This window comes from Ascidia mentula, chromosome 3, assembly GCF_947561715.1.
Source record: "Ascidia mentula chromosome 3, kaAscMent1.1, whole genome shotgun sequence".
Taxonomy (NCBI): Eukaryota; Metazoa; Chordata; class Ascidiacea; order Phlebobranchia; family Ascidiidae; genus Ascidia; species Ascidia mentula.
Genome location: NC_138568.1, coordinates 22,752,852 through 22,768,571, shown reverse-complemented (window position 1 = coordinate 22,768,571; position 15,720 = coordinate 22,752,852). Strand labels below are relative to the sequence as shown.

Genomic DNA, 15,720 nt, shown 5'->3' with positions numbered 1-15,720 from the left:
GATTCCAACCACCTTCAACCAATACCTGGCAAAAACACAAAGAGTTTATATCTTGCAATGATATATTTCTCTAATTCAGGGAAATGACGTCATCATGGATTTTAGTGGAGTTTTACAAACTTTATGTCCAAGGAACACTGCATGGTTATTTAAGTTAACTGGTAACCTCGAAAATGACTTTTATGAAAAGTGTAGTCGCTTTTTTCCTTTTTTGTTTTTATTCTCATTTATTATTTTTATCCGCTTGTTGCTCAAACGCTTAGAAAAAATATTCAGTAGTTTTCGTCAAATCTCTGCAGCTCATGGAACCATTCATATTTTTCGATGAAACTTACATTGAAAAGGTTTTATTGTAATTTTTGGTAAAACAAAAGTTTAATCACCACACTGGTTCAACCATATGTCTGAAATAAATACTTTAAACCACGATTGGTTTATTTCGGCCAATCTGGGTTTTCGTCGCTTGCAAAGAACCAGCGAATATTGTAAGGAACCATTTATAACCAGATGTCAGATTGTGACCTGGCATAATTTTTGCGCGATATTAACGGACCAAAATTTCGTTCAGCACTCACAGTGCGACTGGCGAAGCGTGAGACACCGGGCAAGTTTATGAGACAAATTAATTATTCACTTTGATTCACATGCTAAGCCGAGTTTAACCTAACTCAACAAACCTTAGTCTCAGCCATGATAAGACTTTGCAGAGAAATAACAACATTAAATAATTAAAAATGTCCGCGCTTGGTTTGACCCGGGAGAATATTTATTTTCATTATTATCGCGCAAGATTTTTGCCTATTTATGTTTTTTTCGAGAAAAATGAGGCTATTTATTAACTTGGAGATAATTTAAATAGCTCACAAACCTTGCTCCCATTTTGGTCTGGGGTCAACACGACGGATCCCGCCCTGATCCGTCTTAAATCCACCCTCTGATCAACCAACGACTTCTACAAGGCCAACGACTTTATGATATAATGTTTGTTGACATAGATTTATTGCAGCCAATCTACACATACCTGTATAAGATTGAAAAGTTTGTTTGCAAATAAGCTGGCCCAGATCACAGCAAAAAATACCAACTCTGCAACAAAAATATTTGCAGACGTTTTATAGAAACGGAAATCAAAATGAATATATTTATTTCACTGAGGAGAGAAGCCTAGTTTCTATTTAAGCAACCTTTCTACTTCCTATAGGTTTAAATCCGCACCCCATAGGCGACAATTAAACATATCCAGATATTACCGCACTAATATATGGATTTTACGCATTCTTCCTGTATATTCTGACATTTAAAACTGACAGTTTCTAATCCACTGTCTTTCACACGTCTCAAAGACATCCTGTGAAACAAACGTCATTGTGTGAAATTAAAAAATCCAAATTATGACAAACGTTGAAAAGGATTTCCTCGATTCATGCAGTCTACCATTGCACTCGTTTGTTCCGGGGTTGTAATACTGATGTGTTGAGACCCACGCAACCACCATTGACTCAAATGTTTGTGTTCCTACAAACACGTGAAGATTAGTAATAAGAACTATACTTATCATAATTAACTGGCTCGTACACGCCAAGTCCTTGCAGAAAAAACTGCACTTCTTCTGCTTTCTAACGAAATTCAAACTCAGCTTAAATATCCTTGAGGTTGGCTGTCAAACTAACCGTTGGCTGTTCGGTGAAACACGTGTACCAAGGTGGTCTAACAGGAATTTCGTACGTTTAGCGAACGATGCAAAAGTACTGCTCGGAAAGGCAATTTAACTTAGCCTATTGGCATTTGGCCCGGCATTTGTGTGTTAAGCTTTGGCCCATTACCCACCCATTGAACAGGTATGACTAATAGAAGGTATGCATTCATTTTGGTCTTAGTGGGTCTGAATCCGGTATCATTACATATATTTATTACCTGTTATAAACTTGGATTTTGCAGTGACAACGTGTAATTATATTGTTCATATTTGATGATACAGCAGCTCTCATTGATCAGTTGAGTTGTAATCGTACAAGATATTGTCTATATTTGATTGAATAAATCTCTTTTACAGTCAACGGACATCTGTTTAAATCAACGCAGGCTGAACACGAGCAAATGCAAACTATTTGACATCTATAGAATTCCACCCGTCCCTGGGAAAACAAAACGTGGATGTGTAAAATGAATATATTTATACACAAAAATATCCCAACCACTACAAAACTCACTTATATGCTCCAGTGTTATAATATTTAATACACTAAGACGCAACAAGCAATAACTTAAAACACATGTGTTTTTTCCAACTAATTTTAAAAGAAAAGCAATGATAATTATGCGTGGGGATTTCTATGGTCAACTCACCATCAAATTTCCTCGGTTTTGACGAAATTAAATCTTTTCAACACCCTGCGACAATTTCGGTTTAAAAGTCAAAATAGCAGATCATATTATAAAGTTAATAAAGTATATTCACAGGATAGGCAAATTGTTTTGTGGTGGCGCGGATTAAACGTGAATGTTGTAAAACAACTGTGTTGACTTCTTCTGTTTCGAAAGTTAAGGAATATAGGCAGTGTATAATTTCAACCTAGGGGAAGATCTTACCTTGCTTCACGCAGATTTTTATTTTAACGCTCAGTGTTCCTCTTCAACAGCGTGACAATGACTTCCTACTCAGCATTTAAATATTTCCATAATCCTGACGTTGCAACCATGGTTGCAAGTTGATTGACAGCTTTTTGCTCTGCGCCTCTCGTGTTTCGATAAATTATTGACACGTTGTCTTGGAATTTTTATTTATTCGCATACATCGAACGGGAAAACATAGTCATATTACCGTCCAGTCATCGACATTTTGTGTGTATATTGGCCCAAACCCAACAAAATAACAGAAGGTAATTAACAAAGATATATATGTATTTTTTGGCCCTTGTGGGACTGAACTTGGGGTTAGAATTCATGTTTATTTCCCTACAATTAGACTTATTCCGTAAATGGTTTCATGGCCCCATGACATTTTATGTTTCGTATTTGTTGTTCATTGGCGTAGTTAGAGTGAAAAATATAAATGATTTCATTGCATGTGTTTTCCTGTTCATCAACGTACCGGTAATGTTGGCCGCGAACGTTGCAGCAGAAAGATTACGAAACGACGGAACATTGGAACAATGTTGCTCGTTGCTGTAACATACTGTCAAAAAAATTTACTGAAAAAGGTCTGGCAGCAGTTTTTACATATGGTACGTAAATTGATTTTACGGCAAGCATTTCAGTAAAATGTTTACGTTTACATCCGTATAACAAAAATACGGACTTATTTTCAGTAATCTTTTTACGATTATATTGGTGTAAAACGCCTTTACTGAATTCAGGTCTGGCAGCAGTTTTCACATTTAATCAGTAAATTTTACTGTCCTGATTTATTCTACGCAGTAAAAACATGACACGAAATCAACCCTTTGCTTGCAACAAATTTATTGTTCACTCAATTTAATGAGTTGTGCAAGGTGCACAACTTTTGGGTATGTTGATTTTTTTTTCTTCTTTAAATTTTTGCTTCCAGGATTTTTGATTCCTGCGAAGTACCTACGAAACCAAACAAACCTAGTTAATAGTTTATGCATTACTCCGTTTGTTAGGAAATCCAATGAATTATAATTTTTCTTGTTAATGGCACAATATGACATACTAAAAACCCCATTTCCCAGTAACATCTTCGTTTCATTAAAACGTGAACTGCTTCTGTTTCAATCGGTCAGGTGTTAAACATGAAACTTATATTTTTGGTTGTAATAAACTTTTGGCAGTTTGAAATGTGTTGACATTTGCCAAAAATTATGAAAGCAGTTAAAACAAATACCAAATAGCAGTTTTTAATTAAACATGCTATAGGGCAAGTAAGTCTTTGGTGACCTGGGACTGACCAACAAAAAATCAATATTCAAAAACACACCTTTGAATGAATTCCAGGGTGGCAACAACCTGTGCAGGATACAGTATGTTGAACACATAATAACAACAAAAACAGTAGGCAAGTGCCTCGAAGAAGTTATCAGTGGACATCAGTTTTAAACCCTCACACAGCACTACGAAATCTGTTCCCAGGCCATAAGAATCTCCTGCACACAAAAAAAATGTTTCTGATTTTTCAAGACAATAAAATGTGTGTGTTTTAACATATTAGAAACATCGACCAATAACAAAATATGTGTGTTTACAACAAATACAAAATAATCGGAATTGCTCTTCTGGCACTTAGTTTCTAAAGTGTTTATTGGAAACCAACGTTTCGTCTGCCATCCGGCGAGACTTCTTCAGGGTTATGTCAACAGTGAAGCATCACGCACATAAAACACCAAAAACGCAGGAAAAACGCAAGAAAAACACAAGGAAAAAGGCATAGATAACATTGGCACCGCTTGCATCGTCACGTGAACCAGGTGTGTAGCGGGGCGTAACATTTACAACAAGTTGTTGTATACAGCTGGAAAATACACGCATTGCTCCTTATCGTTTATGCAATGGTAATTTTTGTGGATGTGGAGCGTCTCCAGGAACAGACATTTTGTATGATCGTCCTCCATCTCTAGGATTTGCACGTCATCAAAGTTAACTCGGTGGCCGAGTGTGGCAGCGTGTTTTGCCAGTGCTGTCCTCTGGCTGTTCTTCGCTGCAACGTCGCGGCGATGCTATTTTAACCGAGTCTGTAACGTTCTCCCTGTCTCACCGATGTACGCTCCACCGCAGTCCTTGCACGGAATGTAATAGACGACGCCTTTTGGTTGGCCTGTACCCTTCTCGATAGGGTGAGACAACATCCAGCCCAGTGTGATGTGTGGCTTAGTGTAGACCGCAATACCATAGTCCAACATCATACGCCTTATCGTGTCTGTTAAAACAGGAACGTATGGCAAAACGATCGTACCGTTAGTTGACGCTGTTTCTTGTGGCTTGACCGCAGGCTTTCTTCTAAACATCCATGACGGATACAGATTTTTCCGCAGTGCATTCTTTATGAACTTCACCTCCTTATCACGGTCTTCTTCTCGGGAAACCAGAACCTCGGCTCTATCCATCAGCGACCGCACTGCCGCTGTCTTGTGCTGTATCGGATGTGCCGACTTAAACGATAGGTACCGATTGGTGTGCGTCGGCTTGCGATACACACGAGTGCTGATCAATTTGTCAGACCATGAGCTCACACCAGAACAGCATGGTGTTTTGTCGCTAGGTATGAATTTTGCCATCACACCCAACGTGATACCATGGAAACAAATTTTGCCTTCTGTTGAGAAAGGCGTGGTTGGACAGCCCGCGCATATAAAGTCACTTCTGCAGGGCAAAGTTGTTGGCTGTATTCGTAGCCACTGTGACCACAATACCGTTGGCTCTAACACCCCTAGGTCATATCTGTCGGCTGCACGAGAGCTTCACAATAACCAGACCATCGTCATATTGCGTGCCGACAAGGGCAATCGAACGGTGGTCATGAACCGTTCCGAATATAACACTAAACTGCTGGAACTTTTAAGTGACGCAAAGACTTACAAAAAGTTATCCAGAAACCCGACCCCGTCCTTAGAACGAAAGATAAACCGCTTCATCGGTTACTTACACAGGGAGCGTGAGGCGTTATCTGTGGGTGAGTTTGCATTGCAGAGACGGTAGGACGCCCGAATTGTATAGGCTTCCCAAGGTCCACAAGCCGGGCGTGCCCCTCAGATCCATTGTTTCCTTTATCGGGTCACCGTCTTATATGCTCGCCAAATTTATAGCAAGGATTATTTCCCCTTTGGTTGGGAACAGCCCATTTCACGTTAAAAACTCACGTGAATTTGCAGCCGAAGTGAGGGACTTGACAATAGCGGATGATGAGTGTATGGCGTCCTTTGACGTCGTGTCTCTTTTCACCAATGTGCCAATATCGGTAGCTGTTGCTAATGTCATGGCACGCTTAGAGGATGACAGTAACCTTGAGCAGCGCACGTTGCTGTCCTGTGAGGATATCGCTGAATGGCTGAAATTATGTTTGAACGCCACCTATTTTTCCTTTCGTGGTGTGTTTTACCAACATGTGTTTGGTACGGCGATGGGTTCTCCCATCTCTGTGGTAGTGGCGAATATTGTAATGGAAACAATTGAGGATAAGGCACTCGTCACTTTTGCGCATATTCCTCGTTACTGGAAGCGATATGTCGACGACACCTTCGCCATCGTTGATGAAGCACAGCTCCAGTTGTTCCTTAAGCACATTAACCATGTGGAGGATTCAATCAAATTTACTTTAGAAAAGGAAAGTGGTGGTAAATTACCGTTTTTAGATACAGAGGTTATCCGTGATGAGAAAGGTTTGATCAGCACTCGTGTGTACCGCAAGCCGACGCACACCAATCGGTACCTATCGTTTAAGTCGGCACATCCGATACAGCACAAGACAGCGGTAGTGCGGTCGCTGATGGATAGAGCCGAGGCTCTGGTTTCCCGAGAAGAAGACCGTGATAAAGAGGTGAAGTTCATAAAGAATGCACTGCGGAAACATCTGTATCCGTCATGGATGTTTAGAAGAAAGCCTGCGGTCAAGCCACAAGAAACAGCGCCAACTACCGGTACGATCGTTTTGCCATACGTTCCTGTTTTAGCAGACACGATAAGGCGTATGATGTTGGACTATGGTATTGCGGTCTACACTAAGCCACACATCACACTGGGCTGGATGTTGTCTCACCCTATCGAGAAGGGTACAGGCCAACCAAAAGGCGTTGTCTATTACATTCCGTGCAAGGACTGCGGTGGAGCGTACATCGGTGAGACAGGGAGAAGGTTACAGACTCGGTTAAAATAGCATCGCCGCGACGTTGCAGCGAACAGCCAGAGGACAGCACTGGCAAAACACGCTGCCACACTCGGCCACCGAGTTAACTTTGATGACGTGCAAATCCTAGAGATGGAGGACGATCATACAAAACGTCTGTTCCTGGAGACGCTCCACATCCATAAAAATTACCATTGCATAAACGATAAGGAGCAATGCGTATATTTTCCAGCTGTATACAACAACTTGTTGTAAATGTTACGCCCCGATACACACCTGGTTTACGTGACGATGCAAGCGGTGCCAGTGTTATCTATGCCTTTTTCCTTGTGTTTTCTTGCGTTTTTCCTGCGTTTTCCTGCGTTTTTAGTGTTTTGTGTGCGTGATGCTTCACTGTTGACATAACCCTGAAGAAGTCTCCCTGGATGGCAGACGAAACGTTGGTTTCCAATAAACACTTTAGAAACTAAGTGCCAGAAGAGCAATTCTGGCAAAAAAAAAAAAATAGCAGTAAATATAAAATATATCACCTAGGACTGCAATAAAAGGAGCTGCAGGCAGGTCCGCCAAACTTTTGGTTTAACACATGAGGGGCTTAATTAAACCGAACAAAATTAGAAAAAAAATTATGTTACAACTGAATAGTTTATGCACCCTATTTATTCTTACATGCATTTACATATTATCACACATATAATATAAACAATTATAGTTTGTTCTAAAAAAATATGCATTTTCTAAAAGTTGTTGGTTAGCAAGGTTTTAATTTGTTAGGCTTTGGTATAAAGAGGTAGAGGTAGGAAAACAAAACTTACACCAAAGCATTTCGTAAACACTTCAATATTTTCAGCAAAATAGGCAGCCAACAAGTTGAGAATATTGATGATTTTGGGAAGTCTGCTTTCCATAATCTTGTTTTCAAAAAAAATTTGCTTGTAGATGCTCCTTACAGATGGTTTGGAGCATGACTTTAATGCTCTGCAAGAAACATTGTGAATTATAATTTGGGCAATTTTATGGGTGTTTAATGACCAAAAATCTGTGTGGTACCTGTAAATTAGTTGAGAGTTGTAGCGTTTATTCGCCAAGCCAAGCAGTTTCAAAGAGAAGGTCACACTGCATCGATCGTGAATATATATGCGTGTGCGACACCTAGTGGATTTGTACATAGAAATAATATCACATCTCCCCTTTTGCAAAGGCAACATAATCAAACACAATTAGCGCAACAAAACACAATTGCACTACAAATCCAGTCGTTGCGGTTTTTTAACTAATCTACCAGAGCGTGTAGTATAGGGCTGTTCCTGAGTGGGCACTGGCTGAATGTGCCTTCTCTGGGTGAATGTGCCTTCTGTTACGCCTCAGTTCACCACTTTCCCCACGGACAATGTATGACCGCGGTGCAGCGTGAGGTGATATCACTTCGCAGTGACGAAAATCACCGTCCTTGTTAATCCAGGCATACGTTTCCGGACATAGGTTAGGTAACCGATGTGCGCAATGTCGTGCATCATATTGTCTTTTTTGGTCAGCTTTAATTCTTTGATCACGTCGCCGAAATTCTTTGAGGAAGTTCCAATTAGGCACAAGGAGGTTCTTCCTGATGGGGACGGTTGTTCGCACTCTTCTGCCCATTGACAATTCTGCGGGAGACCAACCAGACTTCACAGGGGTTGATCGGTATGCCAGCAACGCTGTGGGAATGTCTTCTGCTTTTCGGAGTAGCCCTTTGTTCGTTTGACCAGCACGCTCTGCCTCGCCATTGCTCTGAGGAAAATATGGACTACTAGTAACATGCCTAAACCTATACGCAGCTGCAAATTCTTTAAAATATCTTGAAGCGAATTGTGGCCCGTTGTCGGAAACAACCTCTTCAGGAATGCCATGGCGAGCAAAAACAGACTTTAAATGCAGTATCGCACTCTCCGAAGTGGTGTCTTTTAACATTTGGGCGATTTCGATGAATCTGGAAAAATAATCCACCACCAACATGTACGTTTTGTTGTTACACAGGAAAAAGTCGCAAGCCTCTCGTTGCCACGGATAATCTGGCAATACAGACGGATTAAGTGGTTCAGCAGAGTTTCTACGCCATTTCGCACAAACGGCACAATTGCCAACATAATTTTCAATGTCCGTATTTATTCCGGGCCACCACACAGATTTCGCCCTCTCTCTACATTTTACAACCCCTTGATGTCCAGCATGAATATTTTTTAGCACACTTGAACGCAACGAAGCAGGTATTAGCAAACGATCGCCTCTCATAATCAGACCTTGTTTAATGGACAGGTCTTCCGAGACCCTTTTAAATGGTATTAATTTGCAGTCTAACATTGCAGGCCACTTACTTTGACAGTACTGCATCACCTTTGAACAAACTAGATCCAACTTGGTTTCATGAACAATTTCCTTGAGTCGCCGATCAGATACTGGCAAGGAAGCTATTACTGCCGACACATATTCCTCCACTTCATCAGAAAACATTTCTTCTTTTTCCGTTTCGCCAACAAGTGGAAATCTGGACAGTATATCTGGAGTATAAAGACTCTTTCCGGGTACAAATACCATGTCATAATTGTACCACATTAGTCTCATGCGAAATCTTTGTATTCTGTAAGAAAGGTCATCTATATTTTTTTTGCTTAAGAGGCACAGTAATGGCTTGTGATCGGTTTCAATTGTAAATTTTAAACCAATGAGGTAATCTCTAAATTTTTCACAGGCCCAAGTTACCGCTAGAGCTTCCTTTTCAATTTGAGCGTAACCTTGCTCAGTTTTACTCAATGATCGTGAGGCATAAGCAACAGGCAACAGATGCCCTTGAACCTCCTGTCTGATGAGAGCACCAAGGCCATAAGAGGATGCATCAGCTGAAACTACAGTGCGCATGTAAGGGTCATAATGAGTTGACGTTGGTGGACTTATCAAGCGTTCTTTAATGATCTTAAAAGCTTTATCTTGAATATCCTCCCAAACCCAGTCAGTACTTGTTTTTAGAAGATTTCGTAGGGGTTGAGAAATTTCTGCCAAGTCCGGAATAAACTTTGACAACTGATTTGCCATGCCCAGGAACCTTCTAACCCCTGATACATTGCTAGGTCTCGGCATATTTTTAAATGCAATTAGTTTTTCGGCATCAGGTTTAATGCCGTTTTGGTCTATAACGTGGCCCAAGAACTTTATACTCTGCTTGGAAAACTCACATTTATCATTTAACGTGACACCCGCTTCCCGCAGTCTATTTAGAACACTTACTAGACGTCCATCATGCTCCTGTTTGGTGTTTCCAAACACTAAAACGTCGTCCATGTGACAAACAACACCGTCCAGATCAACAAGAATGGACGACATCTGATGCTGGAAGTGCTCCGGCGCTAGCGATATGCCAAAGGGAAGTCTATTGAAGCAAAAACGGCCACTGGGAGAGATAAATGTCGTTAGTAGTTTTGAACTATCGTCCAAAGGAATTTGCCAAAAACCCGAATTAGCGTCAAGTTTAGTAAACAATTTTGCTTTCGACAATTTTGACAATGTTTCATCTACAGTGGGGAGCATTAATCTCTCGCGGAGTACACTTCTGTTTAGTTTAGTGTAATCCACACATATTCTAACCTTTCCACTTTTCTTTCGAACCACCACCATACCTGAACACCACGCTGTCGGCTGGGTTACTCTAGATATAACACCAGACCGTTCCATTTCCTGCAATTCTTTGCGGACAGCTTCTTGACGTGGAAGTGGCACTCTTCTGGGCGTAATCAGACAAAACGGGTTTGCATCTGGTTGTAGGCGAATTTTACAAGTCTCTGTAAATTTTCCTAATCCCGTGAACACAGTGGGAAACAACTTACGATAATGCTCAGCGGAATCAAGGTGATTTATTTCAGAAAACAAACACAGTTCTTTAATTGCAGGCCACCCAAGCAATGGTTTACTGACGGTATTAATTACGAAAATTTCATGAAATATTTCACGGTGGTCACTTTTCAAACAAGCACGAAACTTTCCACAGACTGCTAATTGCTCTTTCTGTGCACCTAGCAGTATTTGCGATGTTGGGGATAATTTGACAGATGGTGTATTGCGAAAATGTTCTAAACCGACGACTGTAACGTCTGCACCGGTGTCTATCCTAAAATGCATTGGTTTGCCATTAACATTCAGCCATACCGTTGGTGCATCTAACGCAAAGTTAGTTTTGACATTACCTACAAATGTTTCAGAGTCATTCCAGCTTGCCTGTTGAACACAATTAGTTGCCCGTTCCTTGCACAGTCGTTGGTAATGCCCCTCCTTCTGCAATTAAAGCAGTTTCTTTGTGCTGCGGGACAGGTGTGTCGGCCCTTAAGGAATAGACCACAATTCAGACAATCTTCGTTATAACAAACATCCTTAGGTATTTGTTACGGCAATTTGGTCTCCACTTTCCGTTGTGGTTGCGAACTTTATAACGGAATTGAACACTGGACGAGAATTCAAACAAGAACCAACTCAAACAGGTGAGGAATTCCTCAACAAACTCATGAAGTGTGGTTGGAACTTGTACCTCATCAGAATTCACAAGTTCAAGAATACACACACTTTTACCCTCTCAACACTGTGTTTATTGATAACAACAACAAGTAGCACAAAATATCCGCAATCAAACATTCAAATCAACGATTAAATTTTGATGAAAGTTTAAATTAGCCGCGAAAGAACCAGTTGATATTGAATGCCAAACAGTAATTGATTCTTGTTTGCAGTAAAATATACTTTTCAATGATATACAAAATACACAGGGCGAGGTTTATTTACAAGGCGTGTGAGAGGGGGTTTTGAGGTTTTTTTTTAACTTTTTTTTGGTGATATTTAAAGGTAGCAGATTATATTTTCATCTGCCGATAATTTGTATTCCATGAGTTGATTACATGGAATGTTTCCAACATCATAACATCATATTTACAAGTAAACGTTGATCCAGAAACAAAATGTAGTAGGGAAGTCACATGGAAGCAAGGGGAATCACCGCATCATTGTAATGTCCAAAATGATTCTACCCAAGTTGATGTCAAGCGTTCCAACACTTACACATAGTAACAGTGTCCATGTGTTGGATGACGTGTGACGTGGACAACGAGTCCGATTAACTCGTCACGTGACTCATATCATGGTACATAAAATGAAGACCCACAAAATACATCCAAAAAGCAAAACTAAGCAAACAGAGTGCGTACATCAACCAAAATTCACGTGTTTTTGTTCTTTCGATTGGGTCTGACGTCAAAGATGTTACTTTGTCCTACTTGTGAGATTTTTAAATGGAAAGATGTAACTTGATATATCAATTTTAGATTGTAATTACTTTGCCATAACAAACTGAATAGTATTTTACACAAAGAAGGTACGCGTGACGTCAAAAAAGATTCAGTTCTATCCATTTTATACCAGGAAACACATTTTGCACAAACTGAATGCAAGGTTTGTTTACAGAGCGGTTTCTGCTTCAACCACATGTAAGTTTTCTCGGTTAGCAACCACAACCACATCCTCCTGTTGCTCTTCCTGTGGTTGACGTCTGAAAACGGCACGTAGGCCATCCCGGACTTTATCATAAAGCAGTTTCGGTGCGTTGGAGTAGATGAGGGGATTTAGAGAGCTGTTGATGGGGAGCAGGATAATTGCTGACACAGCGTACATCACTGGAGGCATAGGGACTCCACCGAAGTTTACAAATGCCATGATGGAAATTGGAACCCAGCAGAGAAAATCGGTAATTATCAGTCGAAGGATTTTCTTTTGCATTTCTGCCGAAACAAACAGCATTAATGGTATAATATGTCTGCAAATACGAATGTGCTTACCTTTGTTTTGTTTTGCAGCCCTGCCCTCTCTTAGTCTCTCGTTCACTTGCCTGGCACTGGCAGTTGTCTTCTTATATATCCAAAAATGCGTAATTGCCACAAACATGAAGGCCAGGAAGTTAAGAGTAATGATAGCGATTGAATATCCCCATGCCTTGTCGTTGGTCGTTACATAAAGTTTGCTGATGCAAACACTGCTACTGCTGTAATATCTACACATAAACAATTTTGTGGCGATAAAATTGAAGATTTCTCGCGAATAAAAATGAACCCCAAATATCCAGAAATATCAAATAGCTCTGTGTAATTGTAATCCTCAAGAATATCCATAAAATCCATCCAGGAATTAGCATCATTTACTCGCATGAGGGCAGTGTTGAGTACTTGGGAATCGTTGCTTGTGAAGTTGTGTTGGAAAGTTACAAATCGATCCATGAAGTTATTCATGCCTGTACACGCAAATATTTAATGTGATTTGAAACTGGTTTCACCACCAACATCTACGACAATTTCTTACTAGAAAAGTCGACTGCAACATTGTCAAAAAACGGATTCTCATTCATCCAAGCTTTGGTTTCAAACAAATGTTGAAGTTGAGTTGTGAGTGGAATAAAAGCAATTGTAAACGAGAATGCCCAGGAGAGGATAATGGAAAGGATGACAGTTTCCATTTCCGGTTTCAAGGATGCATCGAATGGCTGAAACAAAACAGAACATTGACTTGTGTTTATTCAAAAGACAGAAGTTTTGCAAGCTCGGTGGTCAATTCGATGGGCGGGGAATGTAGTTGTCAGTTCGAATCTCATCGGACTGGAAAATGTTTCCTCTTTCTCTACCCTGTAGATCCCAAATTGGGCAAAACTACGTCATTTCAACAATATTCGTTTCTCATGTCAGGCTTAGAATCTAGCGATAGCTGTGAAAGTGATAATAAATAGGTTTCCGGAGATAAAGTTGTCATAAAATTTTGGAAAGGGCCGTCACCGGTTCAACGGAGTTGGCGATAGCTGACTAAACCAAATACAATTGTTTCACTTACGTTTTTCACAGCATACAGTCGGAATATGGTCAACAAAACCATTGCAAACACCGATGTTTCGCTTGAAAGCAAAACCAATACCCCCATTGTGGTGCAACTTCTGCTTGATCTCCAAATAAGGTCATTGGCACAATAATTTCCGGAGTATCTGACACCAGCGGCTCCCAGCATGATCAGATAAACTCCCATGAGTAGATCGGAAACGGATAGATTCAAAACGAGCAGATGGTTTGTGCGAAATGCAGCAGATTGTGATTCTGTCGTCGCCAACGTTTTGCCTTCCATCACCATGACAACCTTAAAACAAATTGAAGGAATATAACACGTGTTCCTATTGTGCAACAAAGACAAAACAAACTTAGTTTAATTTACCAAATTTCCGGCAATGGCGAGCATCCCCATTATCCATACAATGGTTCGTAGAAATGGGTTTGCAATCAACTCGTATAGTGATGAAAATATGTTTTCGTTGATCACTTTTGTATTTGTTGGGCACTCGTCTGACCAATCAGAGCAGTCGCCGACTCCATTGAATTTCTATATGGAGTAAATTAAAGAAAACTTTGTAGTTAAGTTGGTCATATTGGCGTCTGTAAACAGCACAATGCGAAATTACTGTTTTGTATGTAATTGGTGAACAACGGAACTATGGAAATAGGACAAAAAATGTGTACTGTAAAATGCATGTGTAGTTTTGGGTACGTGGAAGGCGTGTGACGCGCTATTTAGTCAGAAATCTGGCGACAAAAATAAGAATTAATTCGTAAACAGGCAGTTCTCATCTGGTGGCAAACGTTGAGGTGTGCTTGTGTGGTTAGGTGTAAAGAACGTGATTTGTGCAGTGGGTCGCACTTTATTCTTTGGTATTCGTCCTTTTAACATTGGGCGCTTCTAAATGATGAAAGTATCCGACTCTGTAGATCGGCTCCCAACTTTTGTTTTGACGGTAAGTCGTTAGTGCAGGGTGAACTGAGCGTTTACCATAGTTGAGGTTGGGAAATTAAGCGCTAAAAAACGGAGAAAAGTTCTTTCTAAATCGGTCCTAAAACTTCCATACCCGCCCTCCCAATAACTTTAGTCCGAATTCGGGATCGCTGAACTAATTTCGGTCACAACATTAACATGCACGGAATCAAAACATCTTTGCCACAGGACACAAAACTTTAAATATTGTTAACATGTGTTTACCTTCTCCTTCTTAACGAACAATGGATCTTTGTTTTCGCAATAAAACCTTCCGTCATTTGTGCAGTTTATTTCGTCACTTTGATCATCGCAGTTAATTGTGAGGTCACAAACATCCGATTCGTTTATAGAAATCTGTCACAAGAATCTGGGAAATACTTAAACCGTCTTTGTGGTTAACTGTGTGAGAAAGATTCAACAAAGGGCATTATGACAAACAATACTGAACAACAGACACCGAAACCTACTTTCTTTTATAGTTAAAATACAGCTTTGAAGTGATTTTACCGTAACTCTTGCAATTAAGGTGTCTTTAATTTTTTGTGGTTTTGTTGACAAGAAATAACTTTACTTTGGCTCCGTTGAACGCTGGACAGTAGAATCTTCCTTTCTTTGTGCAGTTTTGTTCTGGATATTCGTCACTTTCATCATTGCAATCGATGAAACCGTCGCATACTTTGGACATAGGAATATTGAGAAGTCCGTCTTTTGTGTCGCAGTGTTTCCGATGTGTGCAAAATTGAGGATCTTCATCGTGGGTGAAGTATCGTCGACCTGTGACGAATCGTCGATCTGTGTCAGGAATCCAACCACCGCAATCCTGACTCCCATCGCACAGTAGTTTGTTGTCGAACCTCCTCCCCAACCAATTCTGTGCAAAACACATCACGTGATTCCTGGTATGTTTTTGTGCGAACAATTTGTTGCTCATGCTGGAAGGAATATTTTGGTTATTATTTTAAACGAATGTTTTATTATATATTGTTAGGCTTGCCAGGAATTCCTGTTCCTGTTGCAAGAATTATTTTTATTAATAAGTTTTGAAACAGATTTCTCTGCCACAAAATCTG

At 40.2% G+C, this 15,720-nt stretch overlaps 3 protein-coding genes across 3 annotated transcripts; 1 reads left to right on the top strand and 2 right to left on the bottom strand.

The window, feature by feature from the left end:
- The first annotated feature begins 5,472 nt into the window (after positions 1-5,472).
- LOC145895986 (uncharacterized) lies at positions 5,473-6,826 on the top strand. The gene is made up of 2 exons (XM_082984752.1): positions 5,473-5,626; positions 5,826-6,826. The coding sequence occupies exons 1-2, from the start codon at positions 5,473-5,475 to the stop codon at positions 6,824-6,826; spliced, it is 1,155 nt and encodes a 384-aa protein (XP_082840878.1).
- Positions 6,827-12,089: 5,263 nt separating this feature from the next.
- LOC145895366 (G-protein coupled receptor GRL101-like) lies at positions 12,090-13,013 on the bottom strand. Its single transcript, XM_082984162.1, has 3 exons — positions 12,917-13,013; positions 12,646-12,857; positions 12,090-12,588 (listed from the first exon to the last, which is right to left on the bottom strand). Exons 1-3 carry the CDS (start codon positions 13,009-13,011, stop codon positions 12,269-12,271), a joined length of 627 nt encoding a protein of 208 aa, XP_082840288.1. The 5' UTR covers positions 13,012-13,013; the 3' UTR covers positions 12,090-12,268.
- Positions 13,014-13,407: 394 nt separating this feature from the next.
- Positions 13,408-15,335, bottom strand: LOC145895985 (uncharacterized). The gene is made up of 4 exons (XM_082984750.1): positions 15,222-15,335; positions 14,873-15,004; positions 14,096-14,221; positions 13,408-13,482 (listed from the first exon to the last, which is right to left on the bottom strand). The coding sequence occupies exons 1-4, from the start codon at positions 15,333-15,335 to the stop codon at positions 13,408-13,410; spliced, it is 447 nt and encodes a 148-aa protein (XP_082840876.1).
- Between the last annotated feature and the right edge of the window lie 385 nt (positions 15,336-15,720).

Bases quoted from the DNA above. Each gene is read 5' to 3' on its own strand.
- LOC145895986 (XM_082984752.1), top strand. From the start codon at position 5,473: ATGAACCGTTCCGAATATAACACTAAACTGCTGGAACTTTTAAGTGAC. The intron at 5,627-5,825 runs GTGAGTTTGCAT...GTGAATTTGCAG, and splicing joins GCGTGAGGCGTTATCTGTGG to CCGAAGTGAGGGACTTGACA.
- LOC145895366 (XM_082984162.1), bottom strand. From the start codon at position 13,011: ATGCGAGTAAATGATGCTAATTCCTGGATGGATTTTATGGATATTCTT. The intron at 12,858-12,916 runs GTTCATTTTTAT...GTTTATGTGTAG, and splicing joins GATATTTCTGGATATTTGGG to ATATTACAGCAGTAGCAGTG. The intron at 12,589-12,645 runs GTAAGCACATTC...TTGTTTCGGCAG, and splicing joins GGCTGCAAAACAAAACAAAG to AAATGCAAAAGAAAATCCTT.
- LOC145895985 (XM_082984750.1), bottom strand. From the start codon at position 15,335: ATGTCCAAAGTATGCGACGGTTTCATCGATTGCAATGATGAAAGTGAC. The intron at 14,222-14,872 runs GTAAACACATGT...TACTCCATATAG, and splicing joins TGTTCGTTAAGAAGGAGAAG to AAATTCAATGGAGTCGGCGA. The intron at 13,483-14,095 runs GTATGGATAATG...TGGGATCTACAG, and splicing joins ACCCATTTCTACGAACCATT to GGTAGAGAAAGAGGAAACAT.